General features: G+C 37.1%; 1 protein-coding gene across 3 annotated transcripts in view; it reads left to right on the top strand.

Moving 5' to 3' along the window:
• LOC118528854 (ribosomal protein S6 kinase alpha-6) overlaps positions 1 to 23,045 on the top strand; it is a 201,712-nt gene that overhangs the window by 45,754 nt on the left and 132,913 nt on the right. For all 3 annotated transcript variants that reach the window (XM_078065436.1, XM_078065437.1, XM_078065438.1), the window contains exon 2: positions 12,813 to 12,872. In XM_078065436.1, the coding sequence (XP_077921562.1) occupies positions 12,813 to 12,872 (60 nt within the window). The remainder of the gene's footprint in view (positions 1 to 12,812; positions 12,873 to 23,045) is intronic.

The raw sequence follows: 23,045 nt of genomic DNA on the forward strand, positions 1-23,045 counted from the left end.
AAGATGGATTAAAGTCTTCAATGTATGACCAGAAATCACGAAACTCCTAGGAGAAAAGAGGTGGTAAGCTCCATGACATTGCTCTTGGAGATATTTGTGTCTGGCTCCAAAGGCAGTGACAATGAAAGTAAAAACAAATGAGACTACATCAAACTAAAAACCTTCTGCACAGTGAAGGAAAACATCAACAAAAAAGGCAACTTTCTGAATGGAGAAAATATTTGTAAATCATATATCCAGTAAAGGGCTAATATCCAAAATATATAAAAGAATTCATACAACTCAATAATAAAAAAGAAAACAATTTGATTAAAAAGTGGGCAGAGGATCTGAATAGATTACCAAAGAATGCATACAGAAGGCCAAGAGGCACATGAAAAGATGCTTGACATTACTAATCATCAGAGAAATGCAAATCAGAACCACAATGAGATATCTCATACCTGTCAGAATACTATTATCAAAAAGAGAAGATGTAATATGTGTTGGAGAGATGATGTTGATAAGGTAATCTCATATTCTTGGTGGGAATGTAAATTGGGATAGTCACTATGGAAAACAGTATGGCGTTTCCTCAGATTAAAAATAAAACTACCATATTATCCCACTATTCCACTTCTGGGTATTTATTCAAAGAAAACAAAACACTAATTCAGAAAGATACATGCACCCCTATCCCCTATGTCCATTGCAGTGTTATTTATAATGGCCAAGATACAGAATCAACCTAAGTGTCATCTATGGATGAATGGATAAAGAAGATGTGAGATATATCTATATATATATATCACACTTTGGAATACTGCTGAGCCATAAAAAAGAAGGAAATCTTGTAATTTGTGACAACATGGATAGACATTGACGGTATTATACTAAGTAAAGTAAGTCAAAGACAAATCACATGATTTCACTTGTAAGTGGGATCTATAAAACAAATGAGTGAAGCAGAATGCATAGATACAGAGAAAAGATTGTAGATTATCGAAGGGGAGGGGATTTGGGGTGTAGGCAAAAAGTATGAAGAAGGTCAATTATGTGGTGATAGATGGGAGCTAAACTTACTTTGGTGTTCATTTTTGTAGTGTATGCAGGTATCAAATATATTTGGTGTATACCTGAATCTAATATAATGTTATATACCAGTTTTACCTGGTTGAAAAAGAGAGGGAAAAAAAAAGAAAGATGCTAATCAAATAAATAATGCTGGGTCATTTACTTTTTTGTGGGGTAGGGTGTCATTTACTTGTGGATTTTTCTTTTTTGGTCATTTACTTCTTAATAAGCTTATTTTAAAATTTATATACAGTAAATTTGACTCATTTTCATGTATGTTTCTGAGTTTAGACAGATTCATAGAGCTGTGTAACCACAACCAAAATCAAGCTATTGAATAGTCCATCACCCTCCAAAATTCCCATTGCTTCCTCTTTTTAATTCACCCCACCCGTAGCCTAACCTCTGACAACTGCTAAGTCCTGCTCCATACCTTATAATTTTACCTTTGCTATAATGCTACATCAATGGAACCATACAGTATGTAGCCTTTTCAGTTTTTTTTTTTTTTCAGTAATGTATTTGAGATTCATTCATGTTGTTAAATGTATCAAATAGATCATTCCTTTTCATTGCTAATTAGTATTCCCCTTCCTCTATTTCTTGCCCCTGGAATATAATGATACAAATTCTTTCCCTATGGTTTTGTATTTTTCAGTGTGTCATATACATGTAGTTGTAAAACATTTAGCTTTTTGGGTCTGGATTCAGTGCATTTAAGATTTAACCATGTTGTTGAAAGTATCAGTAGCTCTTCCTTTTTATTGATGAGTATTCTTTCTCCATTTACCAATTGAAGGACATCTGAATGATTCCAGTTTTTGACAATTACAGGCAAAGCTTCTATACACAATCATGTCTGTATTTTTGTATTAACATAAGTTTCCAAATATCTCAGGTAATATATTCCTGTTTTCTGACCTCCATGATTTCTTATAAGAAATCTGCAGTTATTCAATTTGATGTTTATATGTTTGTTTTCTCTCATTGTTCTCCAGACTTCCCCCCTTTTCTCTTTTGTTTTAAAGTAGATTGATTAATATATGCCTTGGGGTGGTTTTCTTTAATTTTACCCTTTTGAGGTTCACTAAGCTTCTTTAAATTGTAAATTTATATAATTCACCCAATTTGGGAAATTCTTAACCATTAAAAGAAAAACAGCTTTAGTGAAACACAATTCACATACCATACAATTCACCCATTTAATATGTACAGAGCAGGGTCCAGGTTGGTGGTGTGGGAAGGTCCTAAATTCTCCTCCTCTCACAGACACACCATATTTACAAATAGGTATGGATCATTTCTCTCTCCAAAAGATTTGAGAACTTGATGGAATCCCCTCCACAATAAAAAATAAAAGGATCAAGACAGAGAATCAGAGACCTGGTCTTACCAAAAACCTCAACCCCCAGCACAGCAACACACAGTAAGGAAGAATCTCACCAGACTGGTGCTTCTCCCTGAGGAGCAAGGGGTTGGTGCCTTACATTATGCACTCTCCCCTGGTATCTGCACTGGAAGGATGAGTGCCCAGAATATCTGGCTTTGAAAACCAATGGGACTGATGTTTGGGGGTGCCAAAGTGCTGTAGGACATTGAGATTCCTTTTTTTCAGGGCTGGTGGTTGGTCCTGCTTGCCTCAAGACCCAGAGAAAAAAAGAGCCGTTCCAAAACTGCCTAGATTATATGTGAGAGAGATTCATTTGTGTATTTGGGGGCATCTTCTGGAAAAGGAGACAGTCCAGATGTTCCCTAGAGAGAAAGATGCTGGTGGATGCCACTGTTGTGCTCTCCACATAGCCTGCTAGCACAGGTGGACTGGTTCAAATGCAGCACCCATCCACCACCTTGCTGGGCCAGGCAGGGGTGAGCAGTTATGACACCTGCTGAAACTGGAGGAAGCATGGATTGTTGCAGTACTACCCAGTTTCCTTCCTGGGGTGGGCAAGTATGAATGATCATGGAGTTCTCCTGCTCCCTTGCTAAAATCTGCAAGCACAGGTGGTCATGACATTTACCCACACCCTGCCTGGACTGGTGAGTGTGAGTTGTCACAGCATACTCCAGTTCCCAGCCTGAAGCCTGTGTGTATGTGCACAAAGGCTCTCTCTGAATGGTTGAAGCCCATAGGTGCCTGCAGACATGTTTCCCACATTTGCCTTCTGAAGCCTGCAAGTGTGTCCCACCCACTACACTCTCCAGCTGCCTTGCTAAAGCCACTAGGAGCATGAAATCCACACAGGGATCACCACTTGATTGCTTGGCCCTGGTGGCCAAGAGGGCTGGAATTTAAGAGCTCCATGGAATTGTAACAATTGGAAAGACAGCACTTGGCAGGCCCCAGGGCACTACACATAGAGCAGAATGAAACACAACCCCAGTCTTGCTGTATAAAAGCCCATTTACCTGTCCTGGAGCTTCAGCCTAAGGAAAAGGTTTCTGGTTACCCACATATCTAGAGGCTAAGGGGCATCCCCAGGGAATGTAAGCAGGAAGGCACCATCTTGCACACCCCTTTGGCTTTGCTACAATTTGACAAGACCTCCCAGAAAAGAGCTTATACACTCATCTGGAGCCCTGAGTTTTGCAACTGTCATCCAGGGGACACCTCTAGATCTCCTGGTCCAGAAGCCAACAGGGATTATGGTTATGGCCCCACAGAACTGTATATATTTACATACATTAAAAACTGCTGCCTGAGCATCTGGCTTTGAGCTAATTGAAGTTCACCCACTTGGATTATTGACAGGTCTTGACATACTCTCAGCAATGGGGGCATATCAAGAATAAATCAGGTGGTTTAGATGGCCATAAAGGTGCAAGAGACAACTAAGAGCTAGGGCAAGTTTGAACAAGAAGGATCATCACCTGCTCAAGGCCACTTCTTCAAGGCTGAGAGAGGTGGCTGTTACACCTAATACATAGAAATACACATAGAAAAGTAAAATGAGGATACAGAGAAATATGTTCCAAATGAAAGTAAGGGACAAAACCTCAGAAAAAGACCTAATATTATGTAGATAAGGAACCTACGTGATAAAGAATTCAAAGTAATGTTCACAAAGATGCTCACTGGTTTTGGGAGAAGAATCAATGAACACAGAACTTCAGCAAAGATATAGAAAACAAAGTACCAAACAGAAGTCACAGAGCTGAAGACTACATTAACTGCACTGAAAAATACATGAGAGTGGTTCAATAGCAGACTAGATAAAATAGAAGGACAGATCAGTAAGCTGGAAGGTGAAGCAATGGAACTCACCTGGATGGATCAGGAGAAGAAAACACAATAAAAATAAATATGAAGATAGCTTAAGAGACCCCTGGCAAAACATCAGTCAGAATAACATTCACATTATAGGGGTCCCAGAAGGAGAAGAGAGAAAAAGGGCAGAAAACTTATGTGTAGAAATAATGGCTAAACATTCCCTTAATGTAGGGAAGGAAACAGACATCCAGGTCCAGGAATCCCAGAAAATTCCAAGTAGAAAAAACCAAAGAGAGCCACACCAAGACACATTATAATTAAAATGTCAAAAGTTAGATATGAAATTTTTTTTTTTAATTTTATTTATTCATTTGAGACACAGATACAGAGAGAGAGAGAGAGCGCATGAGCAGTGGAAGAGGCAGAGGGAGAGGGAGAAGCAGACTCCCCGCTGAGCCAGGAGCCTGATGTGGGGCTTGATCCCAGGACACTGGGATCATGACCTGAGCCGAAGGCAGATGCTTAACCATCTGAACCACCCAGGCGCCCCTAGATATGAAATCTTAAAAGCAGCAAGAGAAAAACAACTTGTTACATACAAAGGAAATCTCGTAAGGCTATCAGCAGATTTCTCAGCTCAACTCCCTTGAAAGCAGAAGGGAGTTTCAAAGTGACATATTCAAAGTGCTGAAAGGAAAAAAAAAAAAAAAAAATCCAGGTAAGAATACTCTACCCAGGAAGATTATCATTGCAGCTTTGAAGGAAAGATAAAGAGTGTTCCAGACAAGCAAAAGCTAAAGGAGTTCCTCACTACTAAATCAGCCTTACAAGAAATATCAAAGGGGCTTCTTTACTCTGAAAAGAAATCCAGTAGTTAATAACAAGAAAACATACAAAAGTAAAAATCTCATTGGAAAAGATAAATATAGAGTTAAGGTAATGGTTAAGTCACTTATAAACTTCTATTAAGATTAAAAGGAAATAGGGGCGCCTGGGTGGCTCAGTCATTAAGCGGCTGCCTTCGGCTCAGGTCATGATCCCAGAGCCCTGGGATCGAGCCCCGCATCGGGCTCCCTGCTCCGCGGGAAGCCTGCTTCTCCCTCTCCCACTCCCACTGCTTGTGTTCCCTCTCTCGTGTCTCTCTGTCAAATAAATAAATAAAATCTTAAAAAAAAAAAAAAAGATTAAAAGGAAATAAAGTAGTAAAATTAACTAAAACTACAATCATTAGTTATGAGATTTATAAAATAAAAAGCTGTAAATGTGACATCAAAACCATAAAATGTGGGGAGTAAAAATGTAGTTATGGAATGTGTTCAAATGTAAGTTGCCATCAACTTAATAGACTGTTATATACATAGGATCATATGTGTGAACCTCATGATAATCACAATGCAAAATCTGATAAAGGAAGTTTTCACCTTTTAATGTTTGTGAGGCCTGGTCCTAGGCTCCCAGGGAAGCTATACTTCAATATTTACCAAGGTCAAAATGATTTGGCAAAACCTCAAAGCATGGGTTCTATTTCTGGCCCAATCACACATCATACATCTCCTGCATTAAAGAAAATAACCAAAAAGGAACATTCTGAACACAAAAGTTGAGAAAGTAAGAAACTTCCCTGGTTCCCATAAGATTAAAGTCATACAGCCCAGCATATACTAGAAGCTTAAGGTCTACAACTTTCTGCAATGTTCTTTGTGTAATAATTTGTAACTGTTTATGTAAAAAAATGTATATACCCTACACTAAATGTTCCCCTACTGAAGCACTCTCTTCTTTGTGAAGAAGATTGTGTATACCAGACAGTCCTAACTTGAGCTTGAATAAAACTGTTTTTTTTAGAAATTCTAAAAGGGTTGCTCATTTTGTGTAAATAAAAAACACAAAATGTAGGGTGGGGAGTAAAAATGTAGAGTTATGGAATGTGTTCAAATATAAGTTGCTATCAACTTAAAATAGACTTTTTTTACATAGACTCATATATGTGAACCTCCTGATAACCGCAATGCAAAATTTTATAATAAATACACTAAAGAAAGTGGAAAAGGAATCTACATATTAACACTAAAGAAAGTCATCAAACCACAAGGAAATAAAGAGAAAAAGAAGAAAGGAACATAGGGGAACTACAAAAACAAACTAATCTTGGAACAAAATGAAATGGCAATAAGTACGTACCTATCAATAATTACTTTAAATGTAAATGGACTAACTCCTCCAATCAAAAGAAATAGAGTGGCTGAATGTGTTAAAAAAACAAAACCAAAACAAATCAGAAAGACATGTCTATATACTTCCCATGAGAGATTTACTTCAGAAGTAAGGACACACAGACAAAGTGAAAAGATAGGAAAATTTTTTTTCATGGAAATGGAAATGAAAAGAAAGGTGGTATAGCTACACTCATATCAGACAAAAGAGACTTTGAAACAAAGACTATACTGAACAACAAAGAGAGACTCTATATGATGATAAAGGGGTCAAGAAGATCTAATACTTATATATGCACCCAAGGTAGGAGCACCAAAATATGTAAAAGCAAATATTAACAGGGAGAAATTATTAAATGAAGAAATTGACAGCAATACAATAATAGGGATTTTAACATACCAGTTACATCAATGGATAGATTATATCCAGACATATATGAACCTTGTTTCAGTAAGAAAACATTGGTCTTCAATGATCATTAGACTAGATGGACTTAATAGATATATACAGAACATTCCATCCAAAAGCAGCAGAATACACATTCTTCTGAAGTGCACATAGAACATTCTCCCAGATAGATTTCATATTAGGCTACAAAACAAGTCTCAATAAATCCAAGAAGAATAATATGAAGCATCTTTCTGACCACAGTGATATGAATCTAAAAATTAATTACAAGAAGAAAACTGGAAAAACTACAAATGCAGGGTGAGTAAACAACATGTTACTGGACAACTACAGGGTCATAGAAAAAATCAAAGGAGAAATTAAAAAAAATATATCTAGAGATAAGTGAAAACAGAAATACTACATACCAAAACTTGTCAGATGCAGCAAAGTACTAAGAAGGAAGGTCATAGCAATAAAGGCCTACCCCAAGAAACAAGAGAAATCTCAAGTAAACAATTTAACTTTACACCTAAACTGGAAAAAAATCCCAAAGTTAGTAGAAGGAAGGAAATAATAGAGGAAATAAGTGAAATAGAGACTAAAAAGACAGTAGTGAAGATCAATTAAATTAAGAGCTGATTCTTTGAAAAGATAAAATAAATTAAAACTTTAGACTTGCCAACAAAAAACCAAGAGGGCTCAAATAAGTAAAATCAGAAATGAAAGAAAAGCTACAAGTGATAACATAGAAATACAAAGGGTCATAAGAGATTATTATGAAGAATTATAATAAGACCAGCTTTAACCTGAAACCAACACCAGACACATAGACTTAAAAAAAAAAATTATAGGCCAATATCCCTAATGAAATGAGATGCAAAAAACCTCAGCCAAATATTAGAAAATGAATTCAACAATACATTAAAAGGATTATATGGGGTGCCTGGGTGGCACAGTCAATTGAGCGTGTGATTCCTGGTTTCTGCTCAGGTCATGACTGAGCCCTGCGTCCAGCTCCATGCTCAGTGCAGAGTCTGCAAGACTCTCTCTCCATCTGCCTCTCTCTCTCTCTTTAAAATAAATAAATAAATAAATAAATAAATAAATAAATAATCAATTTTTGAGACGCCTGGGTGGCTCAGTTGGTTGGGGTCAAACACCATGTTGGACTCCCCACTTGGGGAGTCTGCTGGTCCCTCTGCCCCTCCCTTTGCTTGTGCTCTCCCTTTCTCTCAAATAAATAAAATCTTTTAAATAGAGGATTATACATCATGACCACGTGGAATTGATTCCAAGGATGCATGGATGATTCAACATCTACAAATAAATCAACATGATAATCTGCATTAACATAATGAAAGATAAAAATCATAACTTCTCAGTAGATGCAGAAAAGGATTTGACAAAATTAAACATTCATCTATGATAATTCTGAACAACGTGGGTATAGAGGGAATGTACCTCTATATGATAAAGGCCATATATGACCAATTCACAGCTAATATTTAACAGTGAAGAGTTGAAAGCTTTTCCCTTAAGATCAGGAACAAGACAAAGATGCCTATTATCTTTACTTTTATTCAACATAGTATTGGAAATTCTAACCACAGCAAGTAGGTGCATAAAAGAGATAAAAGCATTCATATTGGTAAGAAAGAAGTGAAACTCACTATTTGCAGATGACATGATGCTATATATAGAAAACCCTAAAGACTCCACCACAAAACTATCAGAGCTAATAAGAAAGAAATCAAGGAAACAAATTCATTTTCAGTTGCATCAAAATGAATAAAACAGGAATAAATATAACCAAGGAGGTGAAGATCTGTACACTGAAAAATAGCAAGTATTGATGAAAGAAATTGAAGAAGAAACAAATAAATGGAAAGATATTCTGTGCTCATGGATTGAAAGAATTAGTATTATTAAACTGTCCAAACTACCTCAAATAAACTACAGATTCAATGTAGTCCCTATTAAAATTACACTGAAATTTTTTTACAGAACTAGAACATTTTAAATAATTCTAGGATTTGTATAGAACCACAAAACCCAGAATAGCCAAAACAGTCTTGAGAAAGAACGAAGCTGGAGGTATCCTGCACCCTGATTTTATTTATTTATTTACTATTTATTTATTTAATTTTTAAAAATGAGAGAGAGAGAGAACGAGTGGTGGGGAGGGGCAGAGGGAGAGAGAGAAAGAAGCAGACTCACTGCTGAGCAGAAAGTCCAATGCAGGGCTTGATCCCAGGACCCGGAGATCATGACCTGAGCAGAAGGCAGATGCTTAACCAACTGAGCCAGCCAAGTGCCCCCATGCACCCTCATTTTAAACTGTATTGCAAAACTAATCAAAACAGTATGGTATTGGCATAAAAACAAACACATTGATCAATGGAGTAGAATAATGAGTCCAGAAGTGAAAACATCAGTAGTCAATTTATTTATGACAAAGGTGGCTATAATATACAATGGGGAAAATGCAGTCTCTTTAATAAATAGTGTTGGAAAAACTTAACAGCTACATCCAAAGAATGAAAGTGGAACACTCTCCTACACTATATACAGAATTAACTCAAAATGTAATAGAAATTTAGCTATAAGACCAGACACGTAAAAATCCTAGAAGAAAACTTAGATGGTAATCTCTTTGATCAGTCAGTTTTAGCAATATATTTTTTGGATGTGACTCTAAAGGCAAGGGAAGCAAAAGCAAAAATAAACAGATGGGACTACTTCAAACTAAAAAGCTTCTGCACAGCAAAGGAAAACCAACAAAAAATGAAAAAAAAAACCTACTGAAAGGAAAACATATTTGCAAATCATATAACTGGTAAGGGGTTAATATCCAGAATATAGAAAGAACTCCTACAACTCAATTACAAAAAAACCAAACCAAAGCAAACCAAAGCAAAAGTTTTAAAAAATTGGCAGAGAGGCATGCCTGGCTGGCTTGGTCAATAGAGCATGCGACTCCTAATTTTAGGGTTTTAAGTTCAAGCCCCATGTTGGGTTTAGAAGATTACTTAAAAAATAAAACTTAAAAAATTTAAAACAATGGGTCGAGGATCTCAATAGACATTTTAACAAAGAAGACATACTAATGGCCAAAAGGTATATGAAAATATTCTCAATGTCACTAATTTATCAGGAAAATGCAAATCAAAACTATAGAGATATTACCTAACACCTGTGGAAATGGCTATTATCAAAAAGATACCCAGTGTTGGGGAGAATGTGGAAAAAACAACAAATAAAACTTTGTTTTATTCATTTTGATGCAACTGAAAATGGATGTTCATATGTTTTTTTGGTGGCAATATATGTGGGTGCAGCATCTATGGAAAATAGTATTGAGGTTTCTCAAAAAATTAAAAATAGAGCTACTGTAGGTAGGATCCAGCAATTGCACTACTGGGTAACATTGAAAAAAATGAAAATATTAATTCAAAGAGATATTTCCACTTCTATGTTTACTGCAGCATTATTTAAATAGCCAAGAGATGGAAACAACCTAAGTGTCAATTGATGATGAATGAATAAACAAGAAGTCATGTATTTATGTATGTATACACACACACACACACACACACACACACACGAGAGAATATTACTCATCCATAAAAAATGAATGAAATCCTATCATTTGCAACCACATGGATTTACCTTCAGGGTATTATGCTAAATGAAATAAGTGAGACATAGAAAGACAAATACTGCATGATCTTATGTACATGTGCAATAAAAATAAAACAAAACCCAGATTCATAATACAGAGAACAGATTGGTGGTTGCCAGAAGGGTAGGGCACTGGGGAGGTGTAATTGTAGGAAATTAAGAAGTACCAACTTCCAGTTATAAAACAAATAAGTCATGTGTATATGATGTATATAGTCAATAACATTGTATTAAATATGTAAGGTGGTAGATGGTAACTAGACTTATTTTGGTGGCCATCTTGCAGTGTATGCAAATGTGAATTCATTGTGTTGTACACCTGAAAATAATGTAATATTGTATGTCAGTTATCTCAAAAAACTAAAATGCTTCTACACAGCAGAATATTAGAATATTTACAGATATGCACAGCTATCACCACAGTTTTAGAACTTTATCACATCATAAAGAAACATTTTACCCTTTATCAGTTGCCCCCATTTCCTTATCCCATACCCCTAAGCAATAACTAGTTCATTTTCTGTCTCAATAGATTTTTCTCTTTTCCAAATTTATATGGATGGATTTGCCATTATTTATTTAAATAATTCTTTCTGTATCTCTCTTTTTTTCTGGGATGTTAATTATATGGAATTTAGATTTTCTCACATTCCGTATGTCTCTGAGACTCTGTTCATTTGCTTTTAACCATTTTTCGTTTTCTTCTTCATACTGGTTAATTTCTGTTGCTGTATCTTCAAGTTTACTATTTCCTCCACCATCTCCATTTTCTTAGCTAATCCAGTATTTTTTTAAATCATATATTATTATTTTTGTCTAAAATTATTTACATTTTTTATAGTTTATATTTTCTGCTGATAACTTTTTATCATTCCATTCAAGTGTGTTTATTTTTAACCAAAGAGCATAGTTATAATAGCTGCATAATCCTTGTCGGATGTTTCAACATCAGAGTTATCCTGGAATTGATACCTATTAATTTTGACTGTTTCAGCATACAATCTGCCTGATTAGGTTCAAGTTCTATCTCACCCTTTCTGTGTGACGGTTCCAACATTAATTATGTCTTCAGATTGTTTGGGTCAGAACTCTGCACGTACTAACTCAGTAGTTAGTTTTAGACCATATCAGTGGTTGATGTTGCTGTTCAGTTTTCAAGCCCATTGTTAGGCTTCTTAGATTCTATTCCACACACATGCAGTTTGTTGTTGAGGCCGGGAATTGTGTCTGTACACAGAATTAGGGGATCTCCTTTTCCCATTCTATCTTTTCCATGATATCTTCTATGGATTCTTCAATTCCCATGGGCCCTTTATCCTGATTCCTCTGACCAGAACTTAGTTTCTCTCAAAATTTTAGTCTTTCATGATGTCACACAGGTTTGTACTATTAGGGCTGCCCTTTGGATGAAGTGAAGGAGAGCATGAAAAATATAACAGGAAATACCTCCCCTTACACACACTTTTATTTTTTAATCATATGAGCCTCTTTTCCTGGTCTCTCTGATCAGATAGGTTTCTCTTGATTGGGGCTTGCCTTGGAGCAGGACTGGGAATCAAAAAAGAAAAAAAAAAGTGGGAAAAAAGCTTGTAATTCTTATGTTCACTAGCTCAAAAGTGCATATTTTCCTGTTCCTTTCTCCAGAAAGTGAGGTTTTTCTTGCAAATATTATTCATACCCACTGTGGAGTTCCATGACTCAGTTAGTATCTTCTTGGGTCAAAGTCAAGAGATAAAGGTTTGAAATAAACCCAGGAAACTCACCATAATGCTGGTTATTCTTTGAATTTTGTTCTCCCTCCCTTATCTGCTTGCTATTATTTAATTTTCAGAGTCCTCATATAGTTCTGCCCATTTTTAATTGAATGCTTTCTTTTTCCTTTGGTGTTTGGCTGGGGACAATATTACTGAAAGCACAAAGGTCATATGTTTAATGTATGTTAATAAATCATAGCAAAGCTCTAAATAATTTGAGATGAAACATTCAGCTCTGAAAGTTAAGGATTCTCGAGAACAATCTGAAAACCATATTAAGAATGTTCCTTTTCTAAGTACCTTCTATGTGTCCTTTGAAAATTTGTGTTTCAGTAAGTGTGGATCTTGTTAGATCATGATGGGAAATGCCGGGGTTATATTATTCTTAGTTCTTACTCTTGTTCTAGTAATCCTAAACTTCAGTTTTTGAACAATATTTTTCAGGTAAATGTCTTAGTTCTTACTCTTGTTCTAGTAATCCTAAACTTCAGTTTTTGAACAATATTTTTCAGGTAAATGGTCTTCAAATGGTTGATGAGCCAATGGAAGAGGGAGAAGCAGATTCTTGCCAAGTAAGTAATTTCATTAACCCATTATGCTACATTTTTAAAATATAAAGAAAGAGAATAATGGGAAAGGAGAAAAATCATCTGTTAAAGAAATTTATTCAGGTAAGTTGATAATAAGCAAATTCAATTATTAATAAAACGATAGTTTAAAACACAGGACAGTTTTTGTCAGAAATTTTTACATGGAAATTTTTTTAAACAACTTTATTGAGGTATAATTTATATGCCATGAAATTCACCCATCTTAAGTGTAATAATGAATGAAATTTTTACTTGCTAGTATATGAGTAACTGGGTTACTTAAATACAGAATCCTCTGAATTAAACTAAATAAAATTACCTCAACTTTGGGGTAGAAAAGAGATCTAATGTAGAAATATTTAACCTGAGGTCATTTAAAATCCATTTCCTGGCTTTGAAAAAGTACTACATCTAAATTATATCAGAATTTTCTAACTAGTTTTATTTTTTTAAGATTATTTATTTATTTGACAGAGAGAGAGAGCACACACACAAGCAGGGGGAGCAGCATAGAGAGAGGGAGAAGCAGGCTCCCCACTGAGTAGGGAGCCCGATGCAGGACTCAATCCCAGGACTCTGGGATCATGACCTGAGCTGAAGGCAGATGCCTAAACAACTGAGCCACCCAGGTGTCCTTCTAATTAGTTTTAAAGACCATTTAGCGATGGAGAGGAAAAGATGGCGGAAGAGTAGGGGACTCTATTCCAACCGGTCCCAGGAATTGAGCTGGATATCTACCAGACCACTCTGAACACCCAGGAAATCAGCCTGAGATGTAAGAAGATAGATCTGGATCTCTACAAACAGAATATTGTAGGCGGCTGGATTCCAGGTACGAAGCAGGGAGCCATGATTCTGCAGGCAGATATCAGAGGATAAATCCAGGGGGACAGAGCTGAGCCACTGGGATCCTACGCCGCCCGTGAGCAATATCCACCTGCACTGGGGACAGGGCACAGACTCGCAGACCAGTAGCAATGGGGAAAGGACTTTAGGGCAGCCCGCCAGATGGAAACCTGGAGTAGCAGGACCCCACGTGCGAACTGGGGGCAGCTGGCGGTTTTAGAAGCACAAAGGGCAGAGACGTGCCCTGACCTGGAGGCGAGGACTGGGAATGCTGCTGAGGGGCGCACAACCCAGGACACTGCAGTTTATAGCAGCACACACAGAAATGGAGATAGTGTGGCCTGGAGAGCTCACTGAAGAGCAGACTGCAATCTCTCTGCTCTGAGGCAGAGGGTTGGAAATGATCTCTTCTGCTCTGACTCTCAGAAGAGATGTGGAAGCCACCAGGGAAGGCCACCAGAGAACAAAAGCCCCCCAAAACAGGTTTTCACTGAGCTCATCCCCCACCAAGGTGGGCAGGGCAACTCTGACCATACAGGGTTGCCTGAGTAACAGCGCAGCAGGACCCTCCCCCAGAAGACAGGCTAGGAAAACAAGAGGCCAACAACCCTAAGGTCCCTAGAAAACAAGTGTATCTTGCTTGGGTTGTGGTCAATAATTTGGACTCTATACATTCCCTCAACCACCCCTCAACAGTATGACTAGGAGGAGGAACCCCCAAAATAGGAATGACTCAGAGACTATGATTTATGCCACAGATTCACAAATTAATTCAGATATAATCAAGATGTCAGAGATGGAATTCAGGCTAGCAATTGTGAAGACAGTAGCTAGAATGGAGAAATCAATTAATGGCAACATAGAGTCTCTAAGGGCAGAAATGAAAGCTGAATTGGCAGAACTTAAAAATGCTATCAATGAGATCCAATCTAATCTAGATAATCTAACACCTAGGGTAAAGGAGGTGGAAGAATGGATTAGTAATCTAGAAGACCAAATAATAGACAAGAAGGGAAAAGAGGAGGCCAGGGAAAAACAACACAGAATCCATGAAAATAGAATCAGAGAAATAAGTGACACCATGAAATGTTCCAGTGTCAGAATTATTGGAATGCCTCAGGGGGTGGAGAGAGAGAGAGAGGACTAGAAGATATATTTGAGCAAATCATAGTTGAGAACTTCCCTAATCTGGGGAATGAAACAAACATTTGTGTCCTAGAGGCAGAGAGGACCCCTCCCAAGATCAACGAAAACAGGCCAACACCCTGGCATGTGATAGTAAAACTCGCAAATCTTAGAACCAAGGAAACAATCTTAAGGGCAGTTAGGGGGAAGAGATTCCTTACATACAGAGGGAGGAACATCAGAATAATGTCAGACCTATCCACAGAGACCTGGCAAGCCAGAAAGGGCTGGCAAGACATATTCAGGAGGGCGCCTGGGTGGCTCAGTTGGTTAAGCGACTGCCTTCGGCTCAGGTCATGATCCTGGAGTCCCTGGATCGAGTCCCGCATCGGGCTCCCTGCTCGGCAGGGAGTCTGCTTCTCCCTCTGACCCTCCCCCCTCTCATGTGCTCTCTCTCATTCTCTCTCAAATAAATAAATAAAATCTTTAAAAAAAAAAAAAAGACATATTCAGGATGCTAAACGAGAAGAACATGCAGCCGAGAATACTTTATCTGGCAAGGCTGTCATTTAGAATGGATGAAGAGATGCAGAGCTTCCAAGACCGGCAGAAACTGAAAGAATATGTGACCACAAAGCCGGCCCTGCAAGAAATATTAAGGGGGGGGGTTCTATGACAGGAGAAAGACCCCAAGAGTGATATAGAAAAGAAATTTACAGGGACAATATATAAAAACAAGGTCTTCACAGGCAACATGATGACAATTAATTCATATCTTTCAATAATCACTCTCAACGTGAATGGCCTAAATGCTCCCATAAAATGGCACAGGGTTGCAGATTGGATAAAAAGACAGGACCCATCCATATGCTGTCTACAAGAGACTCACTTTGACCTTAAAGATACATCCAGACTGAAAGTGAAGGGATGGAGATCCATCTTCCATGCCAATATACCTCAAAAGAAAGCTACGGTTGCAATTCTCTTATCAGACAAATTAGATTTTAAGCTAAAGACTGCAGTTAGAGACACAGAAGGACACTATATCATTCTTAAAGGGTCTATCCAACAAGAAGATCTAACAATTGTAAATATCTATGCCCCCAACATGGGAATAGCCAACTACATAAGCCAACTGTTAACCAAAATAGTCATGTTGATAACAATACATTAATTTTAGGAGACCTCAATACTCCACTCTCAGCAAAAGACAGATTATCTAAGCAGAAAATCAACAAAGAAACAAGAGTGTTGAATGACACACTGGACCAGATGGAACTCATAGATATATACAGAACATTCCACCCTAAAACAACAGAATACTCATTCTTCTTGAGCGCACACGGAACTTTCTCCAGAATAGACCAAATACTGGGTCACAAATCAGGTCTCAACCAATACGAAAAGATTGAGATTATTCCCTGCATATTCTCAGACCTTAAAACTGGAACTCAATTAGAAGAAACAATTTGGAAGAAATTCAAACACTTGGAAGCTAAAGACCACTCTGCTCAAGAATGTTTGGGTCAAGCAGGAAATCAAAGAAGAACTTAAAAAATTCATGGAAACCAATAAGAATGAAAACACATTGGTCCAAAACCTATGGGATACTGCAAAGGTGGGCCTAATGGGGAAATGCATAGCCATGCAAGCCTCACTCAAATATTAGAAAAATTCCGAATTCACCATCTAACTCTACACCTTAAAGAACTAGAGAAAAAGCAACAAACGTTGCCTAAGTCATGCATTAGAAGAGAAATAATTAAGATTAGAGCAGAGATCAATGAATTAGAAACCGGAAAGAGTAGATCAGATCAAATGAAACTAGAAGCTGGTCCTTTGAAAGAATTAATAAGATCGATAAACTACTGGCCAGACTGATCCAAAAGAAAAGTGAAAGGACCCAAATTAATAATTTTATGAATGAAAGGGAAGAGATCATGACTAACACCAAGGAAATAGAAACAATTACTAGAAATTATTATCAACAACTACATGGCAATAAGCTGAGCAATGTGGATGAAATGGATGCCTTCCAGGAAACGTATAAACTCCCAGGACTGAAACAGGAAGAAATTGACAACCTGAACAGGCCAATAATCAGTAATGAGATTGAAGTAGTGATCAAAAACCTCCCAAAAAGCAAGATTCCAGTGCCTGTTGGATTCCCTGGGGAATTCTGCCAATCATTCAAAGAAGAAATAATACCTATTCTCCTGAAGGTGTTTTAAAAAATAGAAACAGAAGGAAAGCTTCCAGACTCATTCTATGAGGCCAGCATTACCTTAATCCCTTAACCAGGCAAAGACCCCATCAAAAAGGAGAATTTCAGACCAATATCCCTGATGAATATGGATTCCAAAATCCTCAACAAAATCCTAGCTAAAAGGATCCAACAATACATTAAAAGGATCATCCACCATGATCAAGTGGGATTTATCCTCGGGATGCAAGGGTGGTTCAACATTCACAAATCAATCAATGTGATAGAACACATTAATAAGAGCAGAGAGAAGAACCATATGGTCCTCTCAATTGATGCAGAAATAACATTTGACAAAATACAGCATGTTTTCCTGATTAAAACTCTTCAGAGTATAGGGATAGAGGGAACATTCCTCAAGTTCATAAAATCCATCTATGAAAAACCCACAGTGAATATCATCCTCAATGGGGAAAAGCTGAGTGCCTTTCCCTTAAGATCAGGAGTATGTCAAGGATGCCCACTCTCGCCACTATTGTTCAACATAGTACAAGAAGTCCTAGCAACAGCAATCAGACAACAAAAAGAAATAAAAAGTATTCAAATTAGCAAAGAAGAAGTCAAACTCTCTTTTTGCAGAGGACATGATACTTTATTTGGAAAACCCAAAAGACTCCATCCTCAAATTACTAGAACTCATCCAGCAATTCAGTAATGTGGCAGGATACAAAATCAATGCACAGAAATCAGTTGCATTCTTATACACTAACAACACAACAGTAAAAAGAGAAATTAGAGAAACGATTCCATTTACAATAGCAGCAAATAAGATACCTCAGAATAAACCTAACCAAAGAAGTAAAGGATCTGTACACTCATGAAAGAAATTGAAGGAGACACAAAAAGATGGAAAAACATTCCATGCTCATGGATCGGAAGAATAAACATTGTTAAAATGTCTACGCTACCCAGAGCAATCTATACCTTCAATGCCATCCCAATCAAAATTCCAATGACATTTTTCAAAGTGCTGGAACAAGCAATCCTAAAATTTGTATGGAATCAGAGAAGACCCTTTATTGCCAAGGAAATGTTGAAAAAGAAAAACGTGCTGGGGGCATCACGTTGCCTGATTTCAAGCTATATTACAAAGCAGTGATCACCATGACAGCATGGTACCGGCACAAAAACAGACATATAGACCAATGGAACAGAATAGAGAACCCAGATATAGACCCTCAACTCTATGGTCAAATAATCTTTTGACAAAGCAGGAAAAAATATGCAATGGAAAAAAGTCTCTTCAGTAAATGATGCTGGGAAAATTGGACAGCTATATACAGGAGAATGAAACGCAACCATTCTCTAACACCATACACAAAGATAAACTCAAAATGGATGAAAGACCTCAGTGTGAGACAGGAATCCATCAAAATCCTAGAGGAGAACATAGGCAGTAACCTCTTTGACATAGCCCACAGCAACTTCTTTGAAGATACATCTCCAAAGGCTAGTGAAACAAAAGCAAAAATGGACTTTTGGGACTTCATCAAGATAAAAAGCTTCTGCACAGCAAAGGAAACAGTCAACAAAACAAAGAGGCAACCCACAGAATGGGAGAAGATATTTGCAAATGACACTACAGATAAAGGGCTGATATCCAAGATCTATAAAGAACTACTCAAACTCAACACTCAAAAAACAAATAACCCAGTCAAAAATGGGCAGAAGAAAAGAAAAGACACTTCTCTGAAAAAGACATACAAATGGCTAACAGACACATGAAAAAATGTTCATCATCATTAGCCAACAGGGAAATTCAAATAAAAACCACATTGAGATATCACCTTACACCAGTTAGAATGGCAAAAATTTACAAGGCAAGAAACAACAAATGTTGGAGAGGTTGTGGAGAAAGGGGAACCCTCTTACACTTTTGGTGGGAATGCAGGTTGGTACAGCCACTTTGGAAAACTGTTTGGAGGTGCCTCAAAAAATTAAAAATAGAGTTACCCTATGACCCAGCAATTGCACTCCTGGGTATTTACTCCAAAGACACAGATGTAGTGAAAAGAAGGGCCATATGCACCCCAATGTTCATAGCAGCGGTATCTGTTATAGCCAAACTGTGGAAAGAGCCGAGGTGCCCTTCAAGAGTTGAATAGATAAAGAAGATGTGGTCCATATATAGAATGGAATATGACTCAGCCATCAGAAAGGATGAATACCCAACTTTTACATCAACATGGATGGGACTGGAGGAGATTATGCTAAGTGAAATAGGTCAGGCAGAGAGAGTCAATTATCATACGGTTTCACTTATCTGTGATAAGGAATAGCATGGAGGACATTAGGAGAAAGAAGGGAAAAATGAAGGGGGGGGAAATTGGAGGGAGAGATGAACCATGAGAGACTATGGACTCTGAGAAACAAACTGAGGATTTTAGAGGAGATGGGTGGGGGGATGTGTTAGCCCAGTGATGGGTATTAAGGAGGGCACGTACTGCTTGGAGCATTGGGTGTTAGAGGAAAACAATGAATCGTGGATCACTACATCAAAAACTAATGATGTATTGTATGGTGACTAACATAACATAATAAAATAAAAAAAAAGACCATTTAGCTATTGGGCCATTCTGTGTCAGGCCTATGTACTTGATCCTTGTTGTACAAGATCTTGTTTTACAGAAGAGTGTTCTTAAGATTTTAAGAAGGGTCTGCCTAAGATGTTCATCCACATTTATTTTGTTATTTTATGATTATCATTTCAATAGTTTTTTGGGGGTGGGATTATGGATTGTTAAAGCTAGAAAGAGTATTAGAGACAATATTTTGTAATAATCCCATTGTTTAGTTAAGTCTGTTGAGACCTGCAGATGTTCTGATTTATACTAGATCATCAAAGTTACAAGTAGCAGAAGTGAGACTTATGTCATAGTTCTCCTCATGTTAAGTCATCTGTGTATTGTGTAGACTCAAAGAAGTGGAAAATAAGAAAGGCATCATCCTTCTCTTATTTAGTTACAGATAAAATCAACCTTGATATCTTTTTCCCCTTGAAACTGTGTTATAAGAGGACTTTTTCAGATAGAACCAGCAGAGATATTTAAGTTGGGTTTGTCCAAGATTCTTCTTTGAAATATATGTAAAAATTCACTATCTCTGCAGGTTGTGATGATGTAACAATAATCTTAGTTCTGATTAACAGATAAAATGTTATCATTATTTCTTTTGCAATTTACTTAATATAAATAACATGTTAATTTTGAGTATAATTAAGTGTAAGCTTCTATTAAAATCATCTAAAGCTTTCTCGGGGCACCTGAGTGGCTCAGTCGTTAAGTGTCTGCCTTTGGCTCAGGCCATGATCCCAGGGTCCTGGGATCGAGCCCCACATCGGGCTCTCTGCTCAGTGGGAAGCCTGCTTCTCCTCCCACTCGCCCTACTTGTGTTCCCTCTCTCGCTGTGTCTCTCTCTGTCAAATAAATAAATAAAATCTTTAAAAAAAATAAAAAAAAATAAAATCATCTAAAGCTTTCTCTACAGATCATATGTACTAAGAGGCATAGTATTTATGTTACTAGTTTATAAAAGATGAAGTGTAGGAAAATACAAAAGGCAGTGGGGAAGGGTATATTTGAGAATTAATAAATTAACAGGGAAATACTATGCCCCACACCATAGGAGGCAGAAAAAATGTATGTGTGTGCATGTGCACATATGTACATGTGTAGCCAACATAAACACATAGATGTATATATATAGGGTTATTGTCAAATATTTACCTTTCCAATTTAAAAAAAAAAGAATCAGGAAATATACTTTTTATGGAAAGACAGTAAAAATATATAATGATTGATGCTAATGTCATCTAAATTAGTCAAGTCACCTTCAGTGGGTAGAAAGGGAAATCTGGGGCGCCTGGGTGGCTCAGTTGGTTAAGCGACTGCCTTCGGCTCAGGTCATGATCCTGGAGTCCCGGGATCGAGTCCCGCATCAGGCTCCCCGCTCAGCGGGAAGTCTGCTTCTCCCTCTCCCGCTCCCCCCTCTTGTGCTCTCTCTCTCTCTCTCATTCTCTCTCTCAAATAAATAAATAAAATCTTTAAAAAAAAAAAAAAGAAAGGGAAATCTGAAGTTTTGGAGAACAAGGGACCTAGAATCACTTGTAAGGATTTGATTTAGGGTTTTTTTTTTTTAAGATTTTTATTTATTTGAGACAGCGAGAGAGAGAGAGAACGTGCACACAAGCACAGGGAACGGCAGGTAGAGGGAGAGGGAAAAGCAGGCTCCCTGCTGAGCAGGGAGCCCAATGAGGGGCTGGATCCCAGGACCCTGGGATCATGACCTGAGCCAAAGGCAGACGCTTAACCAACTGAGCCACCCAGGTGCCCCAGAATTTGATTTAGTTTATAGCCTGTGTTATCTGAACTTAAAGTACATTTGCTGTGTGATGGTTTAGGTACTCATTGGTGTCATTTAAATTATATGAGTGATGATAAACACTAACTGTATAAATTTATCTCTTTCTTTAATGTTTTCATATATAGGATTTTGGGGGCTGTGGTTGCCTATTCCAGTGTGATGCTGGGAGCTGTGTTTTTTTGTGGTTGGCTGTTTTTATTTATTTATTTATTTTTAGATAGTGGAGAGTTGTAGAGATTGCTCTGTGGTGCATAGATTCTTTAAGCAATATTCTTTAAATTTGAACTTGGGAATTGCCTATTTTGCCTGATGCTGTTTTGTTATTGACTGATTTAGACAGCTAATCTACTTTATATCACTTATCGTAGCTTTGAAATTTCATGATCATCTGATCACTTTTCTTCAGGTAAAACAGGCAAAATGAAGTAAATTGTTTCCCACACTCTTGATATAGATATAGATATAAGTAGATAGATACATCTAGCTTATGATTAACAAAGCTAAATTATAGTTAGTATAATTTTAATATATCCAGATTAGTAATAATGATTTTTTCCATTTCTCAAGACAGTGTTCATATTTGGTAATCATTAAGTAACAGGTCAGTGATAAGAGATATATGATATCATATTTCACCACCTAGTCCCCTATTTCTCCCAACAATGTCCAGGTTAGAAAAAAAAAGATGTTATGATTCTTCTTTAGTAGATTACTGACATGAATTGATTATTTTATGTTCTCAAAATAAGTAGAGATGTCTTATATTGGTAGTTTAGAATCCATTCATATTTACTTTTAAAGTTTGTATGGAATGACTATTACTACCTCAAATAAAATACATATTTTTAACGCTACCGATGTTTTAGGAATTTCAAAAGAAGAATCAGTGAACTATTAGATTTTTGTTCACTACATTAGTACAACATCAGTAGCATGTTTAGTCTCTAAATTGATATATATTTTTATTACCCAGAAATATAAAGGTTACATTTAACTGAAAATGTACATAAAAAACTGATTTACTGATATTTTTAAGCCCTACATATCTAATTTTAGAAACCACTCTTGACATATGTCTGTCTTAATAATCCTTTAAGAAATATTCTATTACAAGTGTGTTTTACTTAAACTCATGTGTAGCTATATGTAGGAAGTCCCTTAAGTTGGGGTGCCTGCTTCTCATAGGGTGGATTTTTCCTTCCTTTACTTCTCCTTCCATTCTGGACATTTATCCTTGCTGTGCTTCAATATTTTTCTTCCCTTGCAAAGTTGGTCCTTACTTCTGCTTTTTATTCATTTAGAATTTTTAAAAAAAAATTTGAACCCTTGGAAGTTAAGGTGGCAGAGTAGTAGGGGGACCCTATGCTTGCCTCATCCCTGAACACAGATAGATAAATATCAAATCATTCTGAACATCCAGGAAATCGATCTGAGGGCTGAGAAAATAATCTGCACAACTAGAAAGAGAAAAGAGGCCACATTGTGGAGGGTATGAAATGTGGAGATGTGATTTGGGGGAGAAAAGAATCATGGTGCTACAGAAGGAAGGGGTCCTGATC

The sequence above is a fragment of the Halichoerus grypus genome, chromosome X (assembly GCF_964656455.1).
Source record: "Halichoerus grypus chromosome X, mHalGry1.hap1.1, whole genome shotgun sequence".
NCBI lineage: Eukaryota > Metazoa > Chordata > Mammalia > Carnivora > Phocidae > Halichoerus > Halichoerus grypus.